We start from the raw sequence: 27,407 nt of genomic DNA, 5'->3' as shown, positions 1-27,407 counted from the left end.
CGAATCAGAAAGATCAGGGAAAAGATTTATCCTCATTTCCTGTGCAAGGAGGGGAAGCCAGAGGGAAGGGAGCTCACCCTGGAAATTTGCATTAAGATTGGAAGACTGAAGGTAGATCTCCAGATTGGAGGCAAAATGTCTCAGCTGCAAATCTGCCTTCCCCTCGTGGCAGCTTGTCCTAACCTCTCGGGTTAAGTGTCACTTCTTGTTGTCAGGAACAGGGTTAGCATATACCTACTGCTGAGTAAGAAGATGTAAATCACTCTGGTCCTGGGGATCCATTGTAGGCAGCTGCACAGGGCAGTACAATGGCAGGCATCACACGCAGAGGAAAAATGGCAAATGCTCACGGGATAAAATCATGGATGCACATTCACTCCTGATCTTTAATAGCTCGGTGGCTGTAAACCATGGCGATGCACTGAGATTAGATTTGAATCCAAAGGTGCAGTGAATTGCAGTCTGTTCATTACTAGCATTTTACCTAATTATCACTTTGTACAGCCTGTCCCAGCTGAATTCACATTATCTGTAAGTAAACATAACAGGCTTTCACCCGCTTGGAAGCTGCGTGAGCCCCTGTGGCCAGAGCGGTGCAGCACTAATGCTGCGGCAAGCTGAGCCCAGCTAAATTGAACCCAGTACGTTTCAAGTGCCAAACACCCCCGTACCTGCCAGCCCTCCCTGTTGCGTGCAGGCAACGCCTCTGTTTCCTGCCTCCCCTCCAGCACGCAAGGAAATTCACCGCGGCCATCTGTCGCTTCTCTTGCTCCCACACGCAGAGACTTGGGGTTTAATATCGGAATGGTAAAATGAGGCTCCTGCCTCTGTCACAGAAGCTCTTCTGGTAACATGGAAAATCTGCCTTCTCTCCTGCTTAGACTACAGCACATTGCACAGCCTGAAGCTCCAGGCTCTCTGCATGTCGTGGTGTCTTCTGTGAGCATCCCAGGGCTGTGTCACGGGGTCTAATGCTGCTGATCCCACAGGCACTAGTTCAAAGAGGTCCTCCCAGCTTAAACCCCTGTAAGCATCAAAGTCAGGGCAGCACCTGGTCCTCTTCTTCCTCCAGCTGTACGCAGTTGGATGCCAGTAAGATGCCCTTCCTGTATCTGCTGATGGAAAAGCAGCATCTCATAGACTTTGTTAGCATTCTCCAGGCTCTTTCCTTGGCGTTTTTGAACTGTCCTATTTCATCTGCTCTGCTCGTTTGATAGTCTGGTTCTCTTTGGGATCTCTCTCAGCTTTGTCTTATCAGTAAATTTTAGGAACTCTCTGCTGCTTTCTGCTTTGAGGTAGTAAATCCCTGTCTAGCACTTTATGCTGAATTTTCTATGGAAGAAAATTGCAGTTAAACTCTTGGTCCCATTTGTAGGCTGAGCAAAAGTCATTTTATTGTCATTTAATGACATCAGCTGCAACCACCTCTGAATTTATGTAGTAAGGCTATGTCTATCAGTCTCTAAAGCTTGAGAATATAAAGCTCTGTCCAGGAATCATCTTATAATTCCATCTCCACTGCCTGTGTTGTCAGCAACCAGATTGATAGTTTTTATTTGAAGATATAGGATCCTTTCAATTATCTGTCTTGACACAGCAAGGGTTGTTTGGTGGCTTCTGGCTGAGTTAGCCAGCTGTTTGCTATAACTAGCCCAAATCAACCTGCAAAAGGGGGCTTTGTACTTGGGGAGGTGCAAAGGAGGTTTACAGGATACATTTTAAAGTTGTGTTGTTCTCATGCTTAAAAAAAAAGATTTTCTCTAGGTTGGAAAAAATCCTGTATCTGTCTGTCATAGCGAAAACTAGTGGTGGCACGAGACGGAGAAATGGGATGGCCACAGCAGGGCTGTTAACCAGGCATCCAGTTAGTGCTTTTCTTCAGCCTATTGTATGCTGTAGCCTAGCAGTATCGGGTAGCTCTGGGAGTACAGTCTTGACTGGAATCCCTGTCAGCCTCACCCTCTCCAGCTTCTTCCCAGTTCTGAGGCTTACCAAGTGGGGTGGCCTTACATGTGCTGGGATCTCATCCTCCCGCTGCCATTTGGTTGCTTCTCTAAAAGGAAACCCTGAACTTCGTCTTTCGCTCCCCCTCCGTGCTAACCATGACCCAGGCTTTATGGTGATTCTCTTTGCTCTGCAGGAAGGACTGGCACGCGGATCGTGGGAACGATGCAAGGTGGAGACACAGAGGAAGAAGTAAGTAACCATCCCATGCACCTGCAGGGCTTTTCCAGCAGTGCTTTAGAATGACAGCCCTCTCCTTAGCTAGAGAAACAGATTTATATCTGCTCAATCTTCATGCCACAGGCCTGCTTTTCCCCTCTTTCCCTGCAGCTGGCTGCTCTCCCTTTATCTGCACACACGGGTACTTTCCCGTTGTTCTTTTGCTCCTAGAGTCCCTGCGCATTGCCCTGTGCTTTCACCTCAGCCAGAGCATGTCAATAGCTGCACGCAGGCTACAGGGATGCTGTTTTGCTGAGCCGTGGGGGCAGGTGGCTGGGAGGAGGGATCAGTGCAGTGTAATAGGAGTTAGATGTGTTGATCTGAGTCCCCTAATTTGCTTGAAGTCATACTCCCTGGAGCCCTCTCACCGACCTGTGCTACCACGCAGCATCTCAAGCATTGGTCCTGCAGGTGAAGCTGTCTCCTGGCTTTGCACCTGGATGAGGCTGACCTGGTGAATAGATGGTAGCTAAGCAGGCACGCCCAGGTTGGTACAGCGGGCAGTTACTGACTGCTCCGCTCAGCCTTTGGCACGTGGGTGATCTTTCTATGCCTCTGGGCACTCTTAAGTGGCTACATTTGTACAAAGAAGTAAGACAGAGCCTCTGACCCTGAAGCCAGCTGCTCTGATATGGCTTGCATCCATGCAGTAAGCTCTCCCCACCATCCCCAAAAGGTGCCTGTATCCAAGCTGCCAGCAGGGATCAGAGGGGCTGTCCTGTTCCCCAGGTGATGCTGGAACTTTGTCTGGGAGGGTGCTCGCTGGCACAGGCTAAAACTGTGTAAGGAAGTGGGACAAACACTTAAAAACTGATGACTGTGAACTCACGTTTGATCCCATGCTATTAATTTACTAGCGTGGAGCCTTTCTGTCTCACCATCCAGCAGACACCTCACCCCGTGTTGCCTGTCTGGATGAGGAGGCGTGCCAGGAGTTCAGACATCCCTGTGCCACTGGGGCATTATCAGGCTCTCAGTGCTGCCTTCGTGGCATGGAAATTCAGCTTCTCTGAAACAAAGAACGTGCTCTTTCAGAAATCCCTTCACAAAAGCTAGGCTCCAGGCCCTGGGGAAGCAGCAAAGCGCTGGCTTGGAGCAGGAAGCTGAGGTTTGTGGTCAGCTGTGAGTTAGCCCACAGCTCTGCACTGGAGCAGAGGTGTTGGGTGGTACAGGAGTACAGAGCTCGGCCCTGCGACCCAGGCATCTGAGGCTTTGGGCCATCTTTTGCATCTCAGAGCTCTGGTGGGCTCAGAGCACAGCAGCCTGTGCCTGCAGTAACACGTGAGCTCTGGGAGCGTGGGCACAGGCAGGGTCAGCACCGCTGTCCTCCCAGCTAAATCCCCAGCACTGCCTGCCACAGAGCCCTCCGGTGAGCCGTGGTGGGTCGCCAGGCCCCAGGGTCCCAAGGAGAGTTTAAAATGAGAGAGAAGCTGCTGGGGGGGATGTAAGGATAGGTGGGAACTCCTGATGTTTGCCACCAAATACGAAAGCCGTTTGCCATGGTTGTCTGATGCTGCTGGCTTAGCGGTGCAGAGCTCTGGGCAGGCTATTTCTCCTGCAGGTAGGTTCAGAAAAGGAAAAATGCCACTGTTAAGTGGTCGTTGTAGGGACTGGGAGGCACCATAGCGATAAGGGAGTTAAGTGCCCTGCCAGCGAGCTGCCTTCACCTTGTTTGTCCTCGCTTTTTTCTCTGGAAAGCAGCTTACAGACTGTGCTCTGCTGTTTGTTTCTGCCAGAATGGATGTAGAGAGCTGTTCATTGCTTTCTGGGGAGTGAGGTATGCCCTTGGCACTCAGACCCAGTTCTGGGTAGGGTCAGGAGTGCCAGTGCTGTAGGCGAAGATGCTGTGACTTCAGTCCCAGTGCTGCCTGGTTGTTCTTTACCAAGTCCTTGCCAGCTCTGTCTATGAATAACCATCCTTTGTAATTTCTCTGCCCTTTGGATTTCCCTTGTGTTGTTTTTTACTGTGTCCTGCTCACAGCCTTCTCCCATGTCTCCCTGTTGGCACATCAGGTGTGGAAAGGAAAGCCTCTCGTTGCCTCAGCTGCAGCCAGGCTGGTTGTCTTAGGGCTCTGCCCTCTTAGTTCTGCATCTCAGCAGGCACCAGGGCTGAGAAGCTTGCTAGGGACTCCTGCAGGCTTCTGTGTCTGAGGTCAGGAAACAAAACTAGTGAGGCTGGTTAGGAGCTGATCAGGCTCTGGGTTTGAGAAGAGAGCAGACTGCAGCCTCCCCGGGAGCTGGCTTCTGGCACTTCTTTGCTTGTGTGGCTCCCCTGTCCTTCCCTTCTCCTATCCGATGAGCCCCTGAGCTGTACCAGTGAGCCTGCACCCCCTGCACAGGGCACCCCACCTTTGCTTGTGGGTTTCTCCTGTGTGTGGAACAGGGCATCTCCTGCAGCAGCACAACTGGGGTCCAGTGACCGACCCCATCACCTGGCAGAGCTGCCCTTGAGTCTGGGAAGACAAGGAGAGCACTCAACCTGAAGGTGACTGCTGCCCCACGTGGGATGGGGACGTGAACCCAGTCCAGGCAGCTCTTCTGCCTTTCCCTGCCTCTAACTCCCCTCCCGTACAGGGCAGCTGCTTTCCTGCAGCACACGATTCAGGCAGGACCACCTGCATGGCTCCTTTTGGTGAGCAGGTCTCTGGGCACCTGCTTGTGCTTTCTAGTTTAGACTCAGTTTCCCCCCCTTTGGTTGTATTCTCAGTGTCCTTTGCAGTGTAACAACCAGTTCTCAGATGTGGCATGTGATGCCCCAGCTGTACCTGCCTTTGCCGCCTTCCCTCCTGCTCCCATTCTGGTTATTTTATTTTTTTCTTTTACGTTCTTGTACTTTTTTTTTTTTTTTTTTTTTTCCTGCTCTGCCTCTCCTTTCTGCTCTGGTTCTCCAAGGGGAGATCTGCCCCAGCCCAGCCAGGCAAGCGCAAGATCATCGCCAAGGCACAGGTGGGTTTCTTCTGCAGTTTTTCTTCCACTAGGCCTTGATTCTTTGGTCTCACAGCAGGTACCACTTTGAAATTAAACACTGTGCGAGGCCTTTAATACCACGGATTGAGGAGAAGTCAGGAAGTTCATTTTTGTCAGCCCCATGAAGCGAGGAAGGATGTTTGTTGTGAATCGACTGGAGCAGGCAGTGTCTAGCAAGGCGGGGAGCTGCTGGTGGAGCCGTGTGGGCATTTAGCTCCCAGAGGCAGCTGAGCTCTGGCCTATTGTTATTCTAAAAGGCAGCATCCAGAGCTGTGGGCTAGAACGAAACCTCTGGCAGAATCTGCTGCTGTCCAGGGCAAGTCCAAGTCTGGATCCGTAGCAGTCCAGACAAATAAATGGCCATCCCCATGGCCCCAGGCGTAGGGGAGGAAGCAGCTCGATGTCAGCCAGAGGCACCAGCCTTTACTTCTGAGCTGGCAGAGGTGCCTCGCCACCCGAGAGCTGAACTGGTCATGGACTCGGTGTGCTTCCCTGCAGGAGGAGTCGGGGGATAGCGAGATTGACCTGGATGATGATGAAGATGAAGAGGAGGAGGAGGATGTGGAAGATGACAGCATGGAAATCTCCCCAAGCAAATCCAGTCAGCGAGCAAAGAAGCCAGAGCCTCTAGAGGAAAGCGACAACGACTTCTGACCCTCTAGCAGCAGGACCAGGAGGCACCTTGAAATAAAAACTTTGGAGAGCATTCAGGCCAGGAACTAATATCCTGCCATCTGAAAAGCGCTCGTCAGCATGAATTCAGGAGTTGGTAAATAATGTTCATTAAACTTGAAAATTAAACCTGGATTGCCAGTCCTGTGACTCGCAAAGTATGAGCAGTTTATCCATAATGAGAATCACAGTAATGTGGAGTGCTGTTATTTCCATAATTGCATTAGAACTGGCCCTCATGTGCTGCAGTGCCAGAAGTCTCACTCCAGTGAGCATTGTGTGCCTGATTTCCCTGCATTTTATTATGTCCAAACAGATTTTTTGGCTTAATAAAGCTGGATGAAAAGCTGCTCTGGGAACACATTTAAATTGATTTTAAAACTGGCTTAAATCTGTTTATCCTAAGCATACCCTTTACTTAATCAAGGGCTTGTCTCTACAAAGAGCAGTGCCAGCAGAACTAAAGGAGTGAAGTTAAAACTGGGAAACTAGTGAAGGGATCCTCAAAGCCTGCCTTCCATGCAGCATCTCTTAGCATTTCAGCTGTGTCAATGGGAATTGTTCTCAGACTTGAGTGCACCGTGCTTGAGTGTCCTGAGAGCAACTGTGTGAGACTGTGCTGTAATTAAATCCATATGAAATTAGTCCTTTAATTATACTGGTGCTTCCGGGGCAGACTAAGCTTTAGGCACTCAAATGGCCAGAAGTTGGGCACTGTCACTTCCTTTTGTTCCTCTGCTTGCCTTTCTTCTTGTATCACGGGTCGCCAAGAGAACAGATGTCCAAACCCAAAAGTCAGTAGAATTTGACTGGTGTGCAACGCTGTTCTCCTGGCAGAAGAGGTCCCCTTTGCATTTTTTTTATTTAAGAAAACATTCCTACTTGTATCAGGAATAGGTGTATTTTCCATACTTAATTATTCACCAGTTTTAGCCTGATTTTTTATAGGAACAAGATCAAGTGATTGCTCCCTTTGTCTACCCCTCCCTGAAGAACTTTTAGGATACCTGGCCAGTTTCAGTGAAGAGTGGTAAGGATGTCTGGATTTTAAATTCCTGCACGCTTTAGGGAAAAAAATAAGGAGATGTTAGGAGAATACTTAATGGAGATACTCAGTTAACCTGTTGAGGAATAAGAGATGTGTGCAGGAGCCAGAGGATCACAAGGTATGTGGTAGGAGCTGAGGGTTAGTATAGGGCAATGGTGGTATTGGGACATGAGCACAAGCCTGCAGGCATCCAGGCTTTGGTAGTCTGCTGCTCGCAGAAGTGCTTAGTGTGCTGGGAAGGTCGGTGGGTTTAACTGGTGCCACCAGTGAAGGTACTCAGATGAAAGCAAAAGCTGGAGTTTTTGTAGTGTGTTCCCTCCTTCCCTTTAGCTCTGCTTTAGTGTCATGGTTTGTCTTCACAGGAGCAGAAATCAGTGCTTGATTAGAAGAGTTCATTCTGGTGTGTGTTCATCAGGGCAGGCAAGAGCCCAGGCTGTTCTCTTGCCTTTCTCTTTTCTTCACATCACCAAAGTACTTTGCTTTCCCTCCATCGGAAGTCTACAGTCAGGTCCAACCCCTCCATTATTGCACTGAAGGAAGGAATGCATGTGAGTTACTTGAAAAACCAAGAGATTTTTCCATCTCTCCGATTCTCTGACACCTGTCAATAGAGCTTAGAACTTAAAATGTCCTGTTGGAATGAGCCCGTACACAGGTACACACTCCACAACTTTTATGTAGTTAACAGGATATATGTGGGTGCTGTGACGAGCTGAAATGCACTGAATTATATAGGCTTGAGCTGAACTGGCTGACAGGACCTTTCTATGCACCCGTAATTATAAAGTTAATCAGTATTTTGCACCTCACTTCAAAGAAAAACACAGAAGATGGTGTTCTTAGTGCTAGATACCTACTGCAAATCCATTAGGGTGGTCCTGTGACAGCCAGGGGAAAAGTGTATGTGCTTGCCCCAAGGGCTGAAATGTCCAGATTTTAGGACCTCATCTGAAAATGTTATTTTGTGGTATTCAGGGAATCCACGCTGGTCCTCCCTGTATGCTGAAGGAGATGCCTTTGACCTGTGAGGGAGATTTCCCGTGTGACTGGGCACAGTCTCTGAGTTTGGACCAGTTTTCTGTTATTTCCTATACTGTAGGCTGAAGGGGAAAGCTGATGCACTAAATCACGTGCGCAGAGCCAGAGGCTCTTCAGGCAGCACTGCCACCTAGCCTTCCAACACAGCCCGCCAGGATTTAGGGGAGCTGTGGTTTGCTTTACAGCTTCTTGTATCAGGCGTGAGCAGCAGTGCTTGTAGCAGCCACCCCCAGTGCCAGGGGAAATGCACCCTCTGGGTGTTTGACACTTCCAGCACGGAAGTGTTTTCGTATAGCTAGGTCTGTGTACGTGCATACAGATCTATAAATGGCTTTCAGGTTGTTGTTAACCTCATATTTCCTGCAGCTCCAGGGTTTGTGAGCCTGCTTGGGATCGTTGATTGCTGTCTCCTTTTGGTACTTCAGGTAACATTTAGCTTAGGGTTCCAAACAGACTTGGGGCAGAGCTGGCCTCAGGGCCCTGTCTGCCCTGAAATAATGATGACAGAGGTAGGACTTCAGTCACTCAGCATCACTATATCCTGCTGGAGATCACGAGCCAGCCTCTAATGCCTCATGGAAAAGCCATGAGCCCTCCTGGTGTGCTAGAGCAGGGTGTGGGGTCTCCAGCCTGGGCAGGGGCACGCAGCCCTAGTGGTGCACGCTGAATGTCCTATGCAGTGATCCACAGGCAATAGAGAAAGGCCGTGCAAAGGAATTTTTCCAGCTAGGAACTGATTTATTTCCAAGTATGTACAGATTGCACAGCTCACCCCAGCAGTCCTCCAGGAGCAGCCCCCAGAGGTGTTTGGAGCAGGACAGCAGCAGCAGCATGTCCGAGTGTGGACTCCATCTGGGGTGGGTCAGGGAGAGGGGCAGTGGCTGGCAGGAGCTCTGGGGGCTGCACAGGCTGGCTTCTGGTCACCTGCAAACCTGGCACCTTCTGGAATCACCGTGTCTCTGCTGCACACCCTGAGGCATCACCAGGCACCTCTGCTTCAGCAGCTGCCTGCCCAAAAGGTGATCTGCTAGGGGAGGACCCTCTCCAGAGCTGGGACGGGGGAAGACACGTCCCAAGGTCACCCAGCTTGTCACCGATGGCAAGAGCAGGAAATCCAAGAAGTCCAGCCTAAACCCGTGAGAGGCAGAACTTTGTCAGGAGGCCTCCCAGCAGCACCTGGATGTGCGTGCTGGAGGTGGCCCGTCCTCGTGCAGTGCTGGTCCTCTTCCACGCGCCCTCCCGCTCCTCCTTCCTTTCTCCCAAGGGCTCTTTATTTCCCAAGGCCTTTCTAGATGGTTCTACTCCTACACCTTGGGATTTCTGCCTCTTCCAAGAGGCTTTGATGCAGGACAGCACTACCAAACACTTTGGGCACGCCCAGCCAAAACCATCTTGCTCCTGAGGGCACGGCAAGGCGCACTGCTGCACGAGGAGCAGCCCCTGCTCTGAAATGCTCTGCTCCAAAGCACCCCCGACTGATCTGAGCAAGGGAACAGCAAAGCTCTCATCTCTGGGACTGCAGCAGGAGCTGCAGGACAGGGCTGGATTTGGTGTGGTGAGAAGGGGCGGCTGTTTCACCCGGCTCTCCCAGCCTCTCCCTAGCAGACCTCGATGGAGAAGAGCTGGCACTGGGAGCAATGTCCCGGGGCCGGGGTGGGGCGCCGTGACGTTTGCCTACAGCAACCCAGGGTGAGAAGAGAGCCGAGCTGCTGGGCGGTCAGGATGTGCCTGGTGTGGGGCAGGCTCCGGGCACAGCACCACGGCCCCAGCGTCACGGAGATCACAGGAAGGGTTTGCTGCCCAGGCGGTGGGAGGTGAGTTATCCCTGTGCACGGGAAAAGGGCCTGGCGTGTGGGGTGTCCCCTCCTCCCTCCTGTTTCCATTTCACCCATTCACATAGCCTCCAAGCTCCCCCAGGGCTCTGCTGAAGGGGCCCCCAGCCGTGTGTTCCCCAGCTTCTTAACACTGGCAAGCGTTGACCCTCGTGCACTGCTGATCCGGAGCCCTGCATCCCAGCAGCCGCCAGCCCCTGGGGGCCCTGCTGAGAGCTTCGGGGCTCTCCTTGCCCCTGCTCTCCCCCGCTGGGCCTGGCGTCCCCCCTGTGCAGGCACAAGCGGCCGAAGGGACGCCCTCTGCCCCACCAGGCCACATCCTCGCGGCCAGGGGCTCTCACACCTCCACGACGCAGTCGGGTGAGTTTGTCCGGATGGCGTCAGAGATCATCTTGGCTCCCGACTGCCCAATGCGGTTCCCTTGCAGGCTGAGAGAGGGGAGGAAGAGGAGTTCAGGCTTGGACACGGGGTGCTTTTGAGAGAAGCTCTCCAGCTTTGCACCAGCCTCCAGCATCGCTTGCAACCTCACCACACCAGCCCAGACCTCGTGCGAGGACCTGGTCGCAGAGGACTCTGGCTCTGAGAGCCCCAAGGCAGCCAGGTGAGCAGCTGCAGAACACCCCTGGGGAGCTGGAAGGGCTGATCCAGCTGCACCTTGTGGTATTTTGGGGAGCATTTGACTTTTAGGATGGTCCTTTGCCCTGAAGGCATCCCCGGAGAGGAGCTGTGGGGTCTGGAGTGGTGTAGGGATGTTGGCTGCTACTCGGGAGGAGATCGGGATGCCCTGGCCCCCAGCCCCTGCAGGGCAGCTGGGGATGGGCAGTGCCAGCAGTGGGGAAGGTCTCCCCCACCCCTGCCTTACCATCTGGTTCAGCAGCCACTTACTTGACGTAGGTGAGGCCGTGGTTCCCCTTCAGAGCGGTGGCGATGCAGATGGCTCCGTCCATGCCCAGGGAGTTCTCCTGCAGGCTGTGGGAGGCAGCAGGGTCAGAGCACCGACCTCCAGCAAGGTCTGGGGGCGTTTTTCCTGCCTCGCCCCGGGGAGCAGGGTGTACTCACTTGAGCCTGCGGAGGCTCCGGTTCACCTTCAGCGCGTTGGCCATCGCTTTGGCTCCTGCCACACCGATGGAGTTTCCTCTCAAGCTGCAAAGGAAGGCAGACCATGGGGAAGGACAGCCCGGGGTGACCCGTGGGCCCCGTGCTCTCCGTGGGCGAGAGGAGGAGGTGGGAGTGGGAGCCCCATATCAGCAAGCCAAGGGGCAGGTAAGTCTGCTAGGGTGTGATGTAGGGGATGCGAGAGGTGATGAGCCAAAGACCGGGGCCTCAGACACCCCCAGGGAGCGGTGTCACCGTGGCGGGGACTCGCTGGCCCCACCGAGCACTTACTCCAGGATCTGCAGACTCTTGTTGACCATCAAGGCCTCCGCTAGGGCTTGGGCCCCAGCCGCACCAATTGAAGCCACCTGAAGGCTGCAAGAGAACAAGAGCCCTTCAGTGCATGTCCTGAGGTGGCCGTGGTGCGCTAATTAGGCGAGCTAATCAGACCAGCTGCAACACTGGGGCCCTGCCACAGCCTGGGGACTCACTGGAGATCTGCCAGGGTGGTGTTGACCTTCAGCGCAGCGGACAGGGCGGCCATCCCCTCATCTCCGATGGCATTCTCCTGCAAGCTAAGACAGGGAAATCCTGCATCTGCCTCAGCCCCAGCACCCAGGAGCAGGGAAACGGGCATCAAGCACAGGGCACGGTGTGCCAAAGTGCCCTGGGGGTCCGTGCCCAGGGGTGCCCAGGACCTGCCCGCCTGTATCCACACTTACTCGAGGCTGGCCAGGCTGCTGTTGGACTTGAGTGCTTGTGCCAGCGCCGTGGCCGCGTTTGCCTGAATGAAGTTCCACTGCAAGCTGCAAAAGAAGGGGAGCTGAAGGCTGAGGCCAGTGGCTGCGGGGTGCCCCGGTCCCTCCGGGCTCAGCACCCATCCGCTCACCACCTCCAACACGGTGGAGGCTCAGGGGTGACCCCGTTCACCCAGTGCAAGGCCCCCATGGGTCCATGCAGGATGGCAAGCTCCACGTCTCGTGGAAGGGCAACTCAAGGAAGCCACTTGCCCGCCAGCTCCGAGGGAAACTCACTGGAGGGAGGTGAGCGCCCTGTTCTCCTTCATCGCCAGGGCGATGGCCTTGCCGCCTTCGTCGTACAGCAGGTTGGCTGCTAAGCTAGGGGCAGAGGACAGAGGAGACACGAGTCACACGTGGTTTGGGACATCTCCAGCGACACCACGCAGCAGCGTGGGTGCCCTCCTGGCCCCGTGGGACTTACTCCAGCCTCCTGAGGGTGCTGTTGGTCCGCAGGGCGCGGGCGATGGCAGGGCCCCCCTCCTTGCTGATGGAGTTCTCCCGGAGGCTGGGGAAAGACAGAGGCTGGGCGGGGAGCACCAAGGCAGGGCATCGGCTGCCCCCCTGGCCCCTCTGCCCCCTGCTCTGGGGCTGTAACCATCCGTGGCACCAGCATCTCCACCAGCAGCTGCATCTCCGCTCCCTGCATGGCTGTCTGCAGCGAAACAAGCTGCTGCTGTTCTCAGCAAGAGATGTCCTCGGAGATGGAAGCCTGAAGTGTGACCTCGTGGTGTGGGGCTGTGCACAGACCGCCCCACTGAAAACAGGGATCACGGATCACAGCGTGGCTGAGGTTGGAGGGGATCCCTGGGCCTATCTCCTCCACCCCCAGCTCCAGCAGGCTGCCCATGCCCATGTCCGGGTGGCTTTTGGAGATCTCCAAGGAGGAGACTCCACAGCCCCTCTGGGCAACCTGTGCCAGGGCTCCGTCACCTGTAAAGCGGCGCTTCCTGGGGTTCAGACAGAGCTCCTGTGATTTCTGTGGGGTGGCATTAGATGGAACAGAGCTGCTGTCACAAGTGCCACTTACTTGAGGTTGACGAGTCCCTTGTTGGAGCAGAGAGCCGCTGTCAGAGCCGCAACCCCGGCGCTGCTGATGGAATTGCTCTGGAGACTAACACAAAGAGGGGGGCATTAGGATGGGCCGCTCTTGGCACCGCTGGGTGGGCTGCGGGGTTGCATCAGGGGTTAAAAGCGCCTCTTACACCAAGGAAGAGGTCACCAAGGGGAGCCGAGGCCAAAGGAGCAAACGTGGAGGAAGCAGAGGGCGCCCAGCAAGGGGCTTTGTGGCAGCAGGGGGGGAAGCAGCCAGGGGCTGCCGCATGTCGGGGACTTACTCGAGGCTTTGCAGGCTGTGGTTGACCTTCAGAGCTTCAGCCAAGGCGACCGAGCCGTTGTCTCCAACGGAGTTGCTGGAGAGCCTAAGACAGGAGGCAGAGGGAGCGTTACCAGCAGCCGTGTCACAGCCAGAGCCCCTGCTGGCAGCATGGGGTCTGCAGCCCCCTGCCCTCCAGCGGGACCTGAGCAGCTTTGCTGGCCTCCCCTTGCTGTGGCCATGCCATGCTTAGACCTGCTGCCAAGGATTCACCTGACCCAGCAGGAGTGCCACCACAGGGTCCCCATGTCCCCTGGTGTACCTTTGGGTCACGGGAACACCCTTGGGGTCCGACCACAAGCATGAATTTGCTGCGGTCTAATTTCCAGCCCACACGCACCCGTGTTGCTGTACCAAAATTGCTTTTTAGCTGAAACCTCTTTTAATGTACCTACAGGGCCTGGAGCCCCACCATTCTGGAGAGCAGCCTGGCCCCTTGGTTTGCTCCGTGGCTCCCTGCTTCCCCAGAGGTAAGCAGAGCACCTCAACACCAGATCTATCCAAAAGCCATTCTGGCACGCTTCCCACCCTCACGCACAACGTCCCCCTTGGACAAAGCCTGTCCTGACTGCGTAGCACAGCTCAGAGCCCTGCCCTCAGCTCCCAGGGACACATGGCATTGGCACTGCCATCCCTCGGCCTCGTGCTGCCCCTGTCGGCTCTCACATGAGTTCCTTGAGGCTGCAGTTCCTCTTCAGTGCTTCTGCAATTTTCCTCGCGCCCTGGGCTCCGATGGAGTTTTTCTGCAGGCTGCAAAGGAGGGGAAGTCACCCTGATTATCAGCCAGGCCCAGGCACCTCTCTGCTGGCAGCACCTGCACCCCCTTCCTCCCCTGTAGGTTACTCTGAGCTCTGGCAGTGCTCTTCCACCCTGAGAACGTGTCAGACTGGGAAAGAACTTGGGTTGTGACAACCTCTAGAGGTCTGGAAGGTCTTTGCTGACAGGGGTGGTGTGGGGATGGTAAACTAGGATAAGCAGCACAATGGGAAAGCCCCGGCTCTGCTGCTTGGCCCCCGTGGCCAGCCAGACACCGGGATGGAGCCAAGCTGGAGCCCATGCGGGGTCTGCTGGTGGCTGGGAGGAGCAGGGGGGCACCGGGTCCCGGTCACTCACTGCAGGGTCGTCAGCTTGTGGTTGGTGAGCAGGGCCTCGGCCAGGAAGGTGGCACCGTCCTCGTTGATCACGTTGTGCTGCAGGCTGCAAGGAGAGGAGCAAGCTGTGAGCGAGTACCAGGGCGGGTGGCACCTGCTTCATCTCAGCACCCCCAGACATCAAACACCCGTCCGGGGCTGCCACCAGTGCAGGGTGAGCAGGAACCCCCTGATACAGCACTAAGGGGTTCCCAGCTTCACTGCCCGCAGCAGTCTGCTTTGCTGTTGTGCAGTCCTGCATCCCAACGGAGATTTAGGGCCCCTCTGGCTGATGGGGATTTAGGGCCCCTATTATTTCCGTGCCCCTTGCAGTCAGGCTTGCTGCCCGGCACAGCCAAACCAGGGTGTGCCCAGGGACTCCCCATGAGGGTGAGGGCAGGGAAATCGTGACGTTCAGCCCTGCAGGCAGCTCGTCCCATGCCTCTGCTCCTAGGGGTGCTGCAGAAATTGAGACTTACTTCAGGGAGAGCAGGACTTGGTTTTTTTTCAGTGCATCAGCCAGCGCTTTCGCTCCCGAGGGGCCGATGGAGTTGCTCCGCAGGCTGGGGTGAGACAGGGGAGAGGTGAGCAGAAAGGACACGGTTAGCAAGGCACGAGAAGGGACTGTGGCAGTTCACCAACACGTGCCCAGCTCAGCTGAGTGCTGCTGTGGGATGCCAGGGTCGGGCACGAGGCTGTCCCCAGCTCCGTCGGGGAGCCAGGAGGGGTTTGGCTGCACAGAGACAGCACGGAGTGAGCTGGGAGGGGGCAACACTTACTCCAGCACCATCAGGCTCCTGTTGACCATCAGTGACCTGGCCAGTGCTTTGGCACCCTTGTTGCTGATCTGATTTTCTGCCAAGCTGTCCAGAAAAAGAGAGCGGGTGTCTGTCAGGGGAAGGAAGAGGCTCTCACAGCCCCGGTGCGGCTGCGAGCGCTGCTGGGATGCAGCTGGGGATGGTGCAGCAGAGGAGAGTGATGGGGAGCGTTTGGTGGATGGCACAGCCCTGCCTCATTGTTCAAATGCTTCGGGGTGTGCTCCCCTGGTGTGGCACTGCAGGGACGGGGTGGAAGGGGAGTTTCTAGACTTAATTCATGTAGTGAAACACAGAGCTCACAGTGAAGGGGCCTCTGTGTGCAGCCACAAACAAGGAAGGGAAGGGAGATGGGAAAGAGGGGACCCGTCTTCTCGGGGCCACGCATCTCCATGCACCAGCTGCTCTAACCCATGCTGAGCCCCTCGTGCCCAGCAAACACCCAGGACCTTGGGAGGTGGGTTACCAAGACAAGCCATCTGCAGCTTGCTGCCCAAATTCCAGGTTTAAGAACAGCAAGGAGGTAGGAGCCCAGCTAAAAATAACTGAGGGGGGTGGCACTGATCGGGCTTTTGGATGAATCATGGCCTGCACAGGGCTGCTGCTGGCAGCTTGTCCCAGGGAGTCTGGGCGAGAGCATGCTCCCAAAGCAGGGGTAAGGTGCAGGAGCCCCCCTGCGTGGGGCTGTCCTTGTCACCTGGCACCCTGGGGAGGCAGTGGGACAGCCGCTCCTGGAGGCCCCTCGCTCTGGTTCTCCCCAGGAAGAGCTCATCTGGGCCAGGTCCTACCTGAGTTTCTGGATCTGGCAGTCCTTCACGCTCAGCACGCTGCCCAGCAGCTCCATCACGTTGTCCTTAAACTGGTTATTGTCCAGCCTGGAGGAAATAGAAGGAAAGAGCAAAAGCCGAGGTATTCTGGAGAACAAAGAGTGAGGAAAAGACTACCCACAGCTGCATAGGAACACAGCTGTCCCGTGGCGTCTGTGCTTCATGAGCAGAAAAACTCAGGCCCAGAAGCAGAGGTGGCTTCCCTGAGACTGCAGAGCTGGTCCCGTGCCGTTCCCAGGAGAAAGGACAGCTTTGTGCTGAGGGACAGCACTGGTGGGCCTGCATCTCCTATAGACCCCTGGGGTTTTGAGTCATGGGAGCAGTCTGGTGTCCCTGCTCACTAATCCCAGTGTGGCCCCACTGCGCCTTACCTGAGGTTGTGGCAGAAGAGGAGCTGGGGGAGCAGGCTCTTACAGACGTTGTAAGTCAGGCAGTTGGAGAGGTTGGTCTCCTCCACGCACACGTCGGAGACCTGCAGGAGATAGGCCAGGACGGAGCAGTTCACTGGTGTGAGCATCCCAGCCAAGCTCTCGTTCTTCATCGCCTCCTCCACAGACTTGGCGATCTCCATGTGCTGGATCTCCTGCAGGCAGTGCACCGTGTTCACTGTCCTCGAGGAGATAACATAGTCCGTGTTCAGGCAGCCCTGGAGGAAGCTGATCGCTTGGCTCCTGAAGCTGTTGTGCTCGTCCTTCGCCAGGAGCCACCCGGAGAGCAGCTTGTTCACCTGGGGGGAGAGCAGCCCCGAGAGGAAGCGCACGAAGATATCGAGCTGCCCGTCCTCGGCCTGCAGAGACCTCTGGACGGCGCTCTTGAAGTGGTTGAGGAAACCCAGCTTGGGCCAGGACATCCCGTTCTCCGTGAAGAGGTCGAATATTGCCCGCTTCGCAGCGGTGTAATAATAAATAGCTGCTAAGAACTCCTGTATGGTTAGGTGGGAAAAATAATAGGCTGTGGAGGACTGCATCTCCTCCTTGAGTAAGAGTCTGCTGCACAAGCTGCTCTGCAGCAAGGAGAGGTCTATGCCGTACGTCTTCATGTCCTGCTCGTAAAACACGTACTTCCTTTTGAGCAGCCCGTAGAAGGCCAGCCTGCCCAGGCTGCCCAGGATTTTCTTGCTGTTGTTCACAGCTTGCTCAATCCTGAGTGTTTCTCGCTGCTTTTCCGGCCAGTCGCTGCTCAAAGCCATTTTAAAGTAATAGGAATAGATTTCTGAGAGGGTCTTAGGAACAGCTGTCATTTCTTGGGACTGATCGGTGCTGGTTTTTAGGTAATAACCAATCGAAGAGCCAGAAATCCAGCAAAAGCCAGGAACGGTGCACATGATGTGTAAGGATCTGTTAGCCTTGATATGATGCAGAACTTGGCTGGACAAGTCTCTGTTGTCCAGGAACATCTGGTCCAAAAATTCTTTCATCTCAGCCGCTCCGAAACCTCGGATTTCTGTCATCCGGTCAACCAGCCCGCCGGGGATTTGGCTGGCTGCTGTCGGCCGGGAGGTGACCCAGACAGAAGCCTCCTGTAACAGGTTGCCACGTATGATGTTGGTGATCAGGTTGTCCACCTGGATCTCCTTCTTGGGGTCGGTGCACACAACCGTGTTGGAAAAATCCAAGGGAGTCTTGAACTCATCCAAGCCGTCGAGGATGAGCAGCGTCCTGGCAGCTCCGGCGGGGATGCAGCTGGGCTCGGTGACGTGAGGGAGGGCCAGGCGGATCAGCCGCTCTGCAGAGAGCTTCTCGTAGGTGTTGAGCTCCCGGAAGGTGAGGGGCAGCACCAACATGATGTCCCTGTTCATCTCCCCCTTTGCCCAGCTGTGGACAAACAGCTTCACCAGCCTGCTTTTGCCGATGCCAGCCACCCCTACGGTCACGGAGATCCGTGGGGGGATGCTGACCTTGGACAGGGGCAGGAAGAGCTTCTCTAAAGGGATGCTCTTGGACACGTTCCGGAGGCCTTTGGTGGTTTCGATCTGCAGGATGTCGTGCTCCTTCTGCTGGATGTCGGTCAAGCCTTCCACCAGCAGCAGGTTCATGAGGCGCTGGAGGGGACCCGTCTCCAAGCCGTTCCCATAGTAGCTCTGGAGGCTCTCCAGATGTTTCTGCACCATCGGCTCTGCCCAGAGAGAAATGAAACAGGAGGTGAGGGGGAGGAGGAGAACCACAAATGCAAAAAAAAAAAAAAAAAGAAAAAAAAAAATAATAATGCAAAAGCCTATGCATGAGGCATGTGCCAGGGCCCTGACTGGCCTCACCTGCAGCCTCCCCCCACACCTGCAGGGCCAGGAGCCCATTTAAGCCCATTTAAGCCTCCCATCCCTGCCTGAGCTGTGCTGTAGGAGCGCTTGTCAACAGCTCCAGGGCGCCTGTGCCTGCCGTGGGCCTTGTTGATCCAGACCCTGATCTGTGCACTGCCTTTGCAGCCTGTCCTCGGGCCCTCCTCAGCGCTCTGTGCTTTCCTGGGGGTCTCTGGCACGTGCCTGGCCCCAGTTTTCTTCCCTGGGCCCGATCCTGTGGCGTGACTCCCTGGTTTGGTCTCAGCCCCATTGCCACAGATCTGGACCCTTGCTTGTACCCTAACCCCAGCAATATTTATATTGAAGTGCAGGATAAAACAGGGGCTCGAGGGGAAGAAGGAGCTGGTGTTTTTGGGGCTGCTGCCTCTGCCTGGGGAGCAGAGGAGATGCCTCAGCTGGGGTGTGAGCCTGGGGGCTGCAGTCCAGCACTACTGACGTGGTCCTCTCGCTTTCTGCCTCTTCCCAGGCTGCGGAAGCATCTCAGAGGCTGTGTGGCCCCCCCCGTCCCCGCATTGCTGCAGGTGGGCGGCGATGGAGGATCCGTCCCCAGGTGGTCCTGTCAGACTGCATGAGCTCCCTGGGATCCACCACCCTCCGAGCACAGGTACGGCATCGCTGCTGCACCCCACGGGGCTCCTGCTCTCTGCTGCGACTCTCGTGAGCCCTGTCACCCCCATGTTGTTGTCCTTCCTTGGCTTAGGCTGGAGGAGGCCCTGAGCCAGCAGCGGCACTGCCACGGGGCTGCAGAGCCCCTTGTCCTGCCCCCCCTGTGCGCTGCCTACCGTAAACAGTGATGTGGAGGTAGAGCTGGGAATTGGTGGTCTCGATGAAGGTCTGCAGGCACTGGGAGGCATAGCTGCCCTTGCCAGCCAGGACATCCACCACGGCCCTCACCTGCTCGGGCAGGGAGCTCGCCTCCTGCACCCGGCCGGCCTCCTCCGCCGTGAGGAGGTCCAGCCTCCGCAGGTGGCAGATGATCTCCTCCAGGAACTGTGGTGAGATGGACCTCACCAGCTGCTTCTGGTAGCGACTGATCCAAGCCTCTGCGGGAGAGGAGAGCGGCAGGGTTGGCTCTGGTTTGAGGTTCGGGGGTGCTGGGGAGGGTGGTGGTGGAGCGCTCGGTCTGGCTGTGAGGGCAGCCCTGCTGGGAGCAGGGCATAAACCAGAGCCCTCCAGGGGAACTGGACAAAGTCCTGGAGGACAGCATCACCTCCAGGGGAAGTCCTCCTGGAAGGGATGCTGTCCCAAAACTGTGGTGTGTAAGGAGGTGCTCGGTCAAGGTGGTGGCTATAGAAAATGGAGTTAAAGAAACCCAAGAACACAAGAGATGATGGAAACAAAGCCTACGTAGAGCAGGGTCTGAGGAAGATTGTCTGCCTTCAGAGGCAGCTGCTCCCCCCATGCCACCACAGCAGACCCCAAGCCCTCAGACTGGCAACCACCATCAATGCTCACACCTGGGTGCCCCACCTCACCCCAGTTTTGGACACGAACCCCACCAAGGTGCTGGACTTCCTTGGCCCACTGCCTGTCCTGCCACAGAGCCCAGCCACAGCCAGACCCGAGGACCTGCCCGTGTCAGTGTCAGTGTCCCTGCAGCTCCCTCCGGCCACCACTCACCTTCCATCAGAGGCCTCCCGTGGCATCGGCGATCCCGGGGTGAGGAGCGCGGTGTTGGCAGCAGCACGGCTCTCAGCCTGCGCCCACCACCTTCCCATGGACTGCCCGGTGTTCCCTCGGGCGGGTACGCAGCAGACGGCACGTCAGTGCGAGCTCTGGCTGCCCCGCTCAGCCCTTATCCATCTTCCTGCTGGAATGAGAGGAGCGGTGTGGGAGGGAGCTGCCTCGAGGTAATGCTGCCCTCCCCGCTGCCGGCTCAGGGGGATGTGCACTGAGCTGGTGGCCATCCACAGCCACTGCCACGAGCCCTCGTGGGCCCACTCCAGAGCTGTGGCTGCTGCGTGCAGAGCTTGGATGCCAGCCCTGCCCTGCCTGATTCTCTGACACTAAAATCCAGCAGCATCTGTCTTAGCTTGGGGCTCGGGTCAGCCAAAAGCTCAGACTGCTGCGGGCTGGGCAGGGGCTGAGCCCGTCGTGCTGCAGCATCTCTGCCTGCTTGCCCGGACCTTGTGTGCTGCAGGCTTGGTGCCTTCACCAGCACCGCTTCTGAAGGTGCCTTTCTCAGGCACTGTGTCTGTGTGAAGTGCCCAGAGGTGTGGTGACACCCCCGTGCCACCCGCAGGGCACCCGGCAAGCGTTGGGGTGCCAGCCCTGTCACCTGTGGGTCAGCAGCACTGTGCGCTGCTCGTCAAGTTTGTTGTAAAGGAAGTTGTGGGGCAGCAGCAGAAAGACAGAGGACCCGTTTCGGTTTCCAAGCCACCTCGCTGCCGTCCAGAACCTCCGTCACAGCTTGCTGAGCAGTGGCAAACACCACATCCTGTTGCAGAGCTGTAGGTGCTCCACTTCAGTGGCAGCGCTGATGAATCGTAGTGCAGACAGAGCTCCTACCCACCCCCTCGTCTGCTGCAGGACCGCTGCCAGACTGCTCGTACTTTTGGTTTGTTGTTTAGAAGCACATCCAGTCACTGAGCCCCATTGTTTTTAAAGCAGAGAGTAGAGGTGAGGAGGGAAATACCGCTGAGAATGCTTCAGGCTTTGTCTATATTAGCACTTTGCACCATGCCTCTTCGCCAGCCCTAAAACCATCGCTGTGGCTGTGTCCAGGTGGGAACTGCTCAGCCCGTGGAGCCAGGAGCCCCAGAACCTCCTAGGGCAGCTGCCTGGGGCAGCAGCAACGCAGACGCCGCATCCTAGTGCCCTGGCACAGCACCAGGGCTGTGTAGGTCTGTGCCACCTCACCCCAAGGTGTGCCAGCCAGGTGCTGTGCAAGAAGTGACCCAGCTCGCAGGCGGGACTGCCCTTGCCCAAACCCTCTCCTGAGCCCAACGTGGGCACCACAGGGGCTTTGTGCTGCCTGCCCAGCAGCCCCAGCTAACTCTCGCTTGCTTTGGTCAAACAAACCTGACCTCTTCCAGAGAAAAAACGTCAATACAGGTCAAGCAAGGGAACCTGGAGGAGATTCTGGTCCGTGGTCAGGTCCATGGTACAAGGCTAGGATGCGGGACAGCCCCTCTGCAGTCTCCCCTGCTCGTCCTGCCAGGAGACCCGTGTGAGATTTGTGTTTCCCGACTTGAGGGGTGAGTGCCCAGGTTGCAGGAGGGAGGAGCGGAGCCAAGTCCTGGGGTCCCTGCACACACCATGGGGCTGCTCTCTCCTCGAAACCCTTCACGATGAAGGGTGAGTGTGTCAGTGAGTGTGCAGAGGTGCACAGCAACAGACACAGCTCTCCTACACAGCCCATCCCTGTCCACCTGCTGGCAAGCCAAGGTTTGAGGCACGGATTGGGTGCTGGTGCTGTTTTAACGTTTTTTTGGGTGCTGGTGCTGTTTTAAAGGTAGCTGGGTCTGAACCCACTCTCCCTCCAAGATGGAAAGCCAAGTCCTTCTGCTCCTCCTTGGCTGCCCAGCTCTGACCCTCTGGTTTCAGAGGCCTGGAGGCAGCTCAGCTGCCTCGCATTTCACCCCTCAGGCAGCCTTTAGGTCTAATTAAAATATCAGCACAAATTAAAGGAGCGCAGGGAGCAGTTCACAGCAAAATTTTCACCCTTTGATGTCGTCTTGTCTCTAACTGGCCTGGAAGATTCAATTAAGTCTTTGCATGCAGCAGCCTCTAGGTTTCTCATCTTTGCTCCGCAACCAGTAGCGTGGTTGAAATGAAAGGGGTTTTTGCTGCTTGCAGTGATGTTTCCCCGTCAGCCCTTCCTCTGAAACATGGCTGGTCAGGAAAAGCCCTTTGATGGGGGAGAACCTGCTCTAACACTAGAGATTATTTGATCGCATCCCATGGTGCTACATCAAAACGTAATCCTGCTGCTGGAAGCTCAGCTCATCCAAAAACATCTGACACGGAGCAGAAAGCAGCAGAAGAAATGTTGCAGTGGCAGCAATTTTTTTTTTGTGTTTCCGGCACGAAAGTTTCCCATGGACGCAGCTCCAGGACTGCCCGGTGGGTGCTGGTTTTCTCCAGGAGGGCAGAAGATGTTATCTGCAGGGGCCAGGAGGCTGCAAGCGCTGCGTGGCCACCTGAGGGGGATCCAGCGGTGGTTTGTGTCTGTCCTGCCTTGCTGCCATGCCCCTGGGGGCACCGAGGTGATAAGAGGGAGAAGGGGAAGCTGCACAGCTGAACTGGCATCTGTGAGCCCCAGGCAGGGAGATGGGGGATTTCGTTTGCAAGAAGGTGGTGGTAATCATCAGATGGGTCCCACGCAGTGGGATGCCACTTTGGGGACATGGGGAGCCCTGGCTGGGGTGAGCGGAGTGCCAGTGCATGGGGAGGCTTCTGCTGGTGAGCCCTGGGCACGGCGGAGTCCTGCAGAGTGCTTTGGTTTTAGCTTTGCTTTTGTCTTCTAGCAGAAGAGTCGCCCACCTGAGGATGTCCGGTCAGCACTCGCCTTGTCCCTTAGCAGAGCTCTGGCCCTACCTCCTTCATCCCACTACACCTGCGAGCAGAGGGTGTGTGTCCACAGCACGTCCATGCCCAGGAGTCGCAGACAGGACAGGCTGGCATGGCATGGAGCCTTTGCAGACGCCAGACTGCCTGGAAAACTGTGGAAATTGGCTGATCTGCAGTATTTAGGTATGTTATAAAGCCTCTTACGTTAATTAATAGTTGCATTATTAACCAGGTGCCTCTAGGAGCAAAGAACTGCCCATTCCAGTGCAGCTCCGTGCCCCCAAACCAGCAGAAACCCTCGGTGATGCTTCTGCCTTCTCCTCCTTTCACGAGCACCCCGCTGGGGCTCACTGGTTAATTCGGGAAGCCCCACACCGAGCCCAGCAGCACGGTGCTCCTGTGCTCGCTGTCCCCCAGCCATGGCAGCAGCATTGCTCAGAGAGAAACCAGCCTCTCTTCCCACCATTTCCTGGCACGCATGAGCCTGGCTGGCACCTTGCTCCAGCTGGGGCAGGCAGCGTGATAGCTCTGGGTCCCCAGGACCGGAGCAGGATCTGTCCCCACAGCTTGGGGGGTCGGGGCTGTAGGTAAGGCTGGTGACAAGTTTGGAAGCCGAAAATAGAAAATTGCCCCTGCTCAAGTGATGTGGGAGGTGGCGGTGCTCTTGCTGCAAGGCTCCCTTATTGACGTGCCACCCCAGCAGCAGTGGGTGCTTTGGTTTTTCCCTGCTGCTTATCTGCGGGGCGGGGAGGGAGGGCAGCTCTCCGAGGGGCAGCACATCGCACGCCATCGCCATCGCACTGGGCTGTCCCCTCCAGCCTCTCTCCCTCCACCGATGGTTTGAGCAAATCCTCCCGGCACAGCACGGGCTGCCACCTTTTGGCAGAACAGAAAAGAATTTCCCTGAAGCATCTTCTGCGTTAGACCCAATTTCGGAACCGACGGATTTGCAGGTAATTCACCCACCTAAGCTTGCACACCATTTTAAGATGCCACCTAATTTTATTTTTACCGATTGCACGTAATGTTAGCAAAAATGATTGTGCCCACACAGAGAGTTTCCTGTGTGCACTCTCCCTCCAGCCCTTCTTTACCAGAAAAGTTTTTTTTACCTCAAAACCACAGGCCCCAGAGGCTGTTTTACCCCAGCCACCACTCTGTAGAGCCTGGCCAGTGTAAAGTGTCACCAGGAGCCAAGGCTGGCCGGGCCTCGCACGTCCCAGCATCGCAGCAGGCAGTGCTCTCACTCCCCAGTAAATATCTTCTAGATGCACCACACCTAACCCCTACCAGGTTTGTTTTTTCCTCCAAAACCTCAACCAGAAAAGCAGGGCCCAGACCCAGCTTGGAGTTAAACAGCAAGCAGTGGAGGTGAGGAGCCGGGGAGTGCCCGCGGGCTGCGTGCTAGGAGCCCGAACACCAGATCTCATCAGCAAAAAGCAAGGATTGATCTACAGGTACCTCCAACCCGACAAAAATGAAGGTAATTTCAGAGAGAAGTTTTCCTGCAGGGTGCTGCTACACCTCGGAAGCCTCAAAATGACAAATGAAGCACTTACTGAGCCGACCATGCCCCTGGGACAAACTTCAGCATATTATGTGTCTGCAGCTCACGGAAACGCAGATCCTCTCCCCATGAGCAGTTTCAGCCTCTCTCGCCCCGGGGATCTCCGTTCTCAGGATTTCAGCACAAACACTGAGCAGGAGCCTGCCCTGTAGCGAGGCCAGCCTCGGCCCCAGCGGGAGGCAGAGCTGAGGGCGCTGAGCTGCCGCGGTGCTGCCCCGCCGCCGAGCCTTGGAGACCTGCCAGGTCCCCCAGGGCTTCGGTCACACGGCGCCTGCCCAGAGCTGCGGTTGTGAACCCCCAAAACCAGCTGCAAGTTCTCAAGAAACTTTTACCCAACACCCAACGTCCTCCGTGCTGCGCTCTCAGACTGCCCCAAATTACGTGCCTGGCCTTGGATTGCCCTCCACACAGCGCTCAAACCACAGGCATGACAGCACCCAGCCCCTGATCTGGCTGCCCTCTCCCACCAATCCCCTGTCCCCAGGGTTCATAGCATCCCTGATGCTCTTTGGTACTTAAATAAGAGCAGGATTAAGCCTCACGCACCGCCCGCAGTGCCCAGCACACAGTGTCACACTGCAGGATGCTGGGCATGGGCACACGGCCCCTGCCTCCTTGGCCTGCCCTGGCACCTGCAGTTCGGGCATCGTGTTTGGGATCCCCACAAGCAGAAAGAGCACAAACAGGTACCAGAAGCAGCCACTGAGCCTTCGGCCTCACTGTTCCTGTGGCTGGGCCCAGGGAGGGCTCAGTGATCCCATGTCCTGCAGAAGGACGTGTGGGTGTAGCCCAGCAGAGAAGCTTTCAAGGCCCATCTGGTTTCATCCCAGCCCCAGGACCACCGCTCGCTCTTTGATGTGCTGGGCTAGTGGGCAGCATGATGCCCTGATGGATGCTAATCTCATCCTTTCCTGTTTACACCACATAAATAGCACATTCTATTTACGCTACATTTCTCTGGCTGTTTTTGAAGAGGACTGAAGTCACCAAAATGGCACGAACCTGGGGGCAAAACCTGGCGGTGTGTGAGGCGGGCAGGCTGCACCGGGCCCGTGTGTACAGCCAGCAGCAGGCAAGGGGACAGAATTTGTGATGAGGAACAGATCCCCGTGAGGAGCCACGCATGTCCCTGTTGCACAGGATTGCTCCTGAGCCTCTCCCCCTCTGGCTGAGCTGTGAGGAGCCCGGACCAGGAGAGCCAAGACATCTCACAGCAGCGAAGCCGGTGCCACCGCGCATGGCTGCCGCAGCGAGGTGTGCAGCAGCTCGTCCCCACGCTGGGCGACCAAGCAGCACCCAAGCGGCACCCTGACATCCCACACGCCACCTAGGTGACAGCAGCCAAGCTCCAACCAGCCCCACCAGCACCTTACCTCTGCCTCGTGCCGCCTTCTCCACATCCCCGTGCGAGCAGGGCGGGAGGGAGGATGCCCCTAATCCTGGTGGGAGCATCCTCCGCGCCCCTGCATGGCCCTGCTCAGACGTTTCCCCAAAACTTCACTCTCTTGCCACCTGGATGCTCGAGCTTGAGTCAGAAAATGGAAGCTGAGCCCCTGCCCCTACCCCTCCGGGACCCGAGGAGGAGCTGGGGGCTGTGGGCCCCCACAGAGGAGCCGGGGCAGCACCCCAGGGGTGGTGGCGGTGCCCCCCGCCCGCCGTGCCGTGCCAGCCGAGCTGCTTTTGCTCTGTCTCGCTCCTTGCCCCTTCCTGTGCTGTGGGTCTTGCTCGATCTTCCTTCCTGTCACGGCAGAGCTGTCGGGCTGCCGTGTAGGCAAATTGAAGTGCGGCTCTACCGAGAAACCCACAGCGCTGGTAACCACCCCAGCCCACGTGAGGCCCCGGCTACGGCTGCTCTCCTGGCTGCTGCATCTCCACCGAGCGATTTCAAACAAAAATTCCCCCCAAACAACAGCACCAGGGAGACCTGCGTGGGCAGAGCTCAGGGGAGCTGGGTGCTGAACATCTCAAAGCCAGGGCTGAAGCTTTGGGAAGACCCCACGGAGGAGGCTGCTGCCATACACAGCAGCTCTTCCCCTCGCTGGGCTGCACCAGGAAACCTTCATCGTTCCACTGGTAAATTCAAGTTGCATCTTGAAAACGAGCAGGAGGGGAGGAAAAAAGTCCCTTTCTCCCAGAGCCGTTCTTCTACCAGCACCAGAGCAGTGTTTGGGCAACGCTCTCAAGGTGTAACTCGGGTTGCCCCGCATGGAGCCGGGAGATGGACGCGAGGATCCTGGTGGGTCCCGTCCACCTTGGGCTGTTCGGTCACTCCGTGGGTCCATCTGCAGGCCCCCAGTGGGTGTCCCCCACTGGGTGTCCATCACCATGCCGGATGGGATCCACCCAAGGGTACTGAGGGAACTGGCAGAGGAGCTGGCCAAGCCGCTGTCCATCATTTATCAACAGTCCTGGCTATCGGGGGAGGTCCCAATCGACTGGCGGCTAGCAAACGTGACGCCCATCTACAAGAAGGGCCGGAGGGCAGACCCAGGAAACTACAGGCCTGTCAGTTTGACCTCAGTGCCAGGAAAGCTCATGGAGCAGATCCTCCTGAGAGTCATCATGCAGCACTTGAAGGGGAAGCAGGCGATCAGGCCCAGTCAGCATGGCTTTATGAAAGGCAGGTCATGCCTGACGAACCTGATCTCCTTCTATGACAGAGTGACGCGCTGGGTGGATGAGGGAAAGGCTGTGGATGTGGTCTACCTTGACTTCAGCAAGGCTTTTGACACCGTCTCCCACAGCATTCTCCTCAAGAAACTGGCTGCTCTTGGCTTGGACTGGCGCACGCTTCGTTGGGTTAGAAACTGGCTGGATAGCCGGGCCCAAAGAGTCGTGGTAAATGGAGCCAAGTCCAGTTGGAGGCCAGTCACTAGTGGCGTCCCCCAGGGCTCGGTGCTGGGGCCGGTCCTCTTTAATATCTTCATCGATGATCTGGACGAGGGCATCGAGTGCACCCTCAGTAAGTTCGCAGATGACACCAAGTTAGGTGCGTGTGTCGATCTGCTTGAGGGTAGGAAAGCTCTGCAGGAGGATCTGGATAGGCTGCACCGATGGGCTGAGGTCAACTGCATGAAGTTTAACAAGGCCAAGTGCCGGGTCCTGCACCTGGGGCGCAATAACCCCAAGCAGAGCTACAGGCTGGGAGAGGAATGGTTGGAAAGCTGCCAGGCAGAGAAGGACCTGGGAGTGATGGTGGACAGTCGGCTGAAT

General features: G+C 56.4%; 3 protein-coding genes across 18 annotated transcripts in view; 2 read left to right on the top strand and 1 right to left on the bottom strand.

Moving 5' to 3' along the window:
* Positions 1-6,211, top strand: part of CLUAP1 (clusterin associated protein 1) — a 79,504-nt gene extending 73,293 nt beyond the window's left edge. For 9 of the 12 annotated variants that reach the window (XM_084537208.1, XM_084537212.1, XM_084537210.1 and 6 more), the window contains 3 exons: positions 2,141-2,196; positions 5,116-5,169; positions 5,689-6,211. In XM_084537208.1, coding sequence (XP_084393334.1) covers positions 2,141-2,196; positions 5,116-5,169; positions 5,689-5,844 — 266 coding nt within the window. In that variant the 3' untranslated portion in view covers positions 5,845-6,211. The remainder of the gene's footprint in view (positions 1-2,140; positions 2,197-5,115; positions 5,170-5,688) is intronic. The other 3 variants (XM_084537214.1, XM_084537215.1, XM_084537216.1) reach the window with 1 other exon arrangement.
* Positions 6,212-8,665: 2,454 nt separating this feature from the next.
* NLRC3 (NLR family CARD domain containing 3) lies at positions 8,666-25,914 on the bottom strand. 4 transcript variants are annotated; one of them, XM_084537200.1, is made up of 19 exons: positions 25,568-25,914; positions 19,736-19,925; positions 18,898-19,158; positions 16,191-17,934; positions 15,781-15,867; positions 14,957-15,040; positions 14,657-14,740; positions 14,161-14,244; positions 13,714-13,797; positions 13,010-13,093; positions 12,703-12,786; positions 12,097-12,180; positions 11,910-11,993; positions 11,598-11,681; positions 11,367-11,450; positions 11,167-11,250; positions 10,840-10,923; positions 10,666-10,749; positions 8,666-10,208 (listed from the first exon to the last, which is right to left on the bottom strand). In XM_084537200.1, the coding sequence occupies exons 2-19, from the start codon at positions 19,740-19,742 to the stop codon at positions 10,118-10,120; spliced, it is 3,282 nt and encodes a 1,093-aa protein (XP_084393326.1). In that variant the 5' UTR covers positions 19,743-19,925; positions 25,568-25,914; the 3' UTR covers positions 8,666-10,117. The 4 variants fall into 4 exon arrangements, with proteins under 4 accessions (XP_084393326.1, XP_084393327.1, XP_084393328.1 ...); XM_084537201.1 differs by having other exon boundaries at positions 19,736-19,922; XM_084537202.1 differs by lacking the exons at positions 18,898-19,158; positions 19,736-19,925.
* NMRAL1 (NmrA like redox sensor 1) overlaps positions 10,269-27,407 on the top strand; it is a 22,328-nt gene continuing 5,189 nt past the window's right edge. Inside the window, exons 1-3 of one of the 2 annotated variants that reach the window (XM_084537207.1) lie at positions 10,269-10,381; positions 18,582-18,719; positions 22,585-23,580. The gene's annotated coding sequence lies outside the window, so the exon portion shown is untranslated. Of the gene's footprint in view, positions 10,382-18,581; positions 18,720-20,137; positions 23,581-27,407 lie in introns of those variants that run through there. The other variant, XM_084537206.1, reaches the window with a different exon arrangement.

This window comes from Aythya ferina (genome assembly GCF_964211825.1).
Source record: "Aythya ferina genome assembly, chromosome: 15".
NCBI classification, from domain to species: domain Eukaryota; kingdom Metazoa; phylum Chordata; class Aves; order Anseriformes; family Anatidae; genus Aythya; species Aythya ferina.
Note: the sequence above shows the minus strand (reverse complement) of the source record. Positions and strands in the feature narration are given on the sequence as shown.

What these genes read in the sequence shown, in the direction of transcription:
- NLRC3 (XM_084537200.1), bottom strand. An exon ending in CTCTTCTGCCACAACCTCAG is followed by an intron (nt 15,868 to 16,190) that starts GTAAGGCGCAGT and finishes TATTTCCTCCAG; the next exon opens with GCTGGACAATAACCAGTTTA. An exon ending in CGGAGCCTCCGCAGGCTCAA is followed by an intron (nt 10,750 to 10,839) that starts GTGAGTACACCC and finishes TGCCTCCCACAG; the next exon opens with CCTGCAGGAGAACTCCCTGG.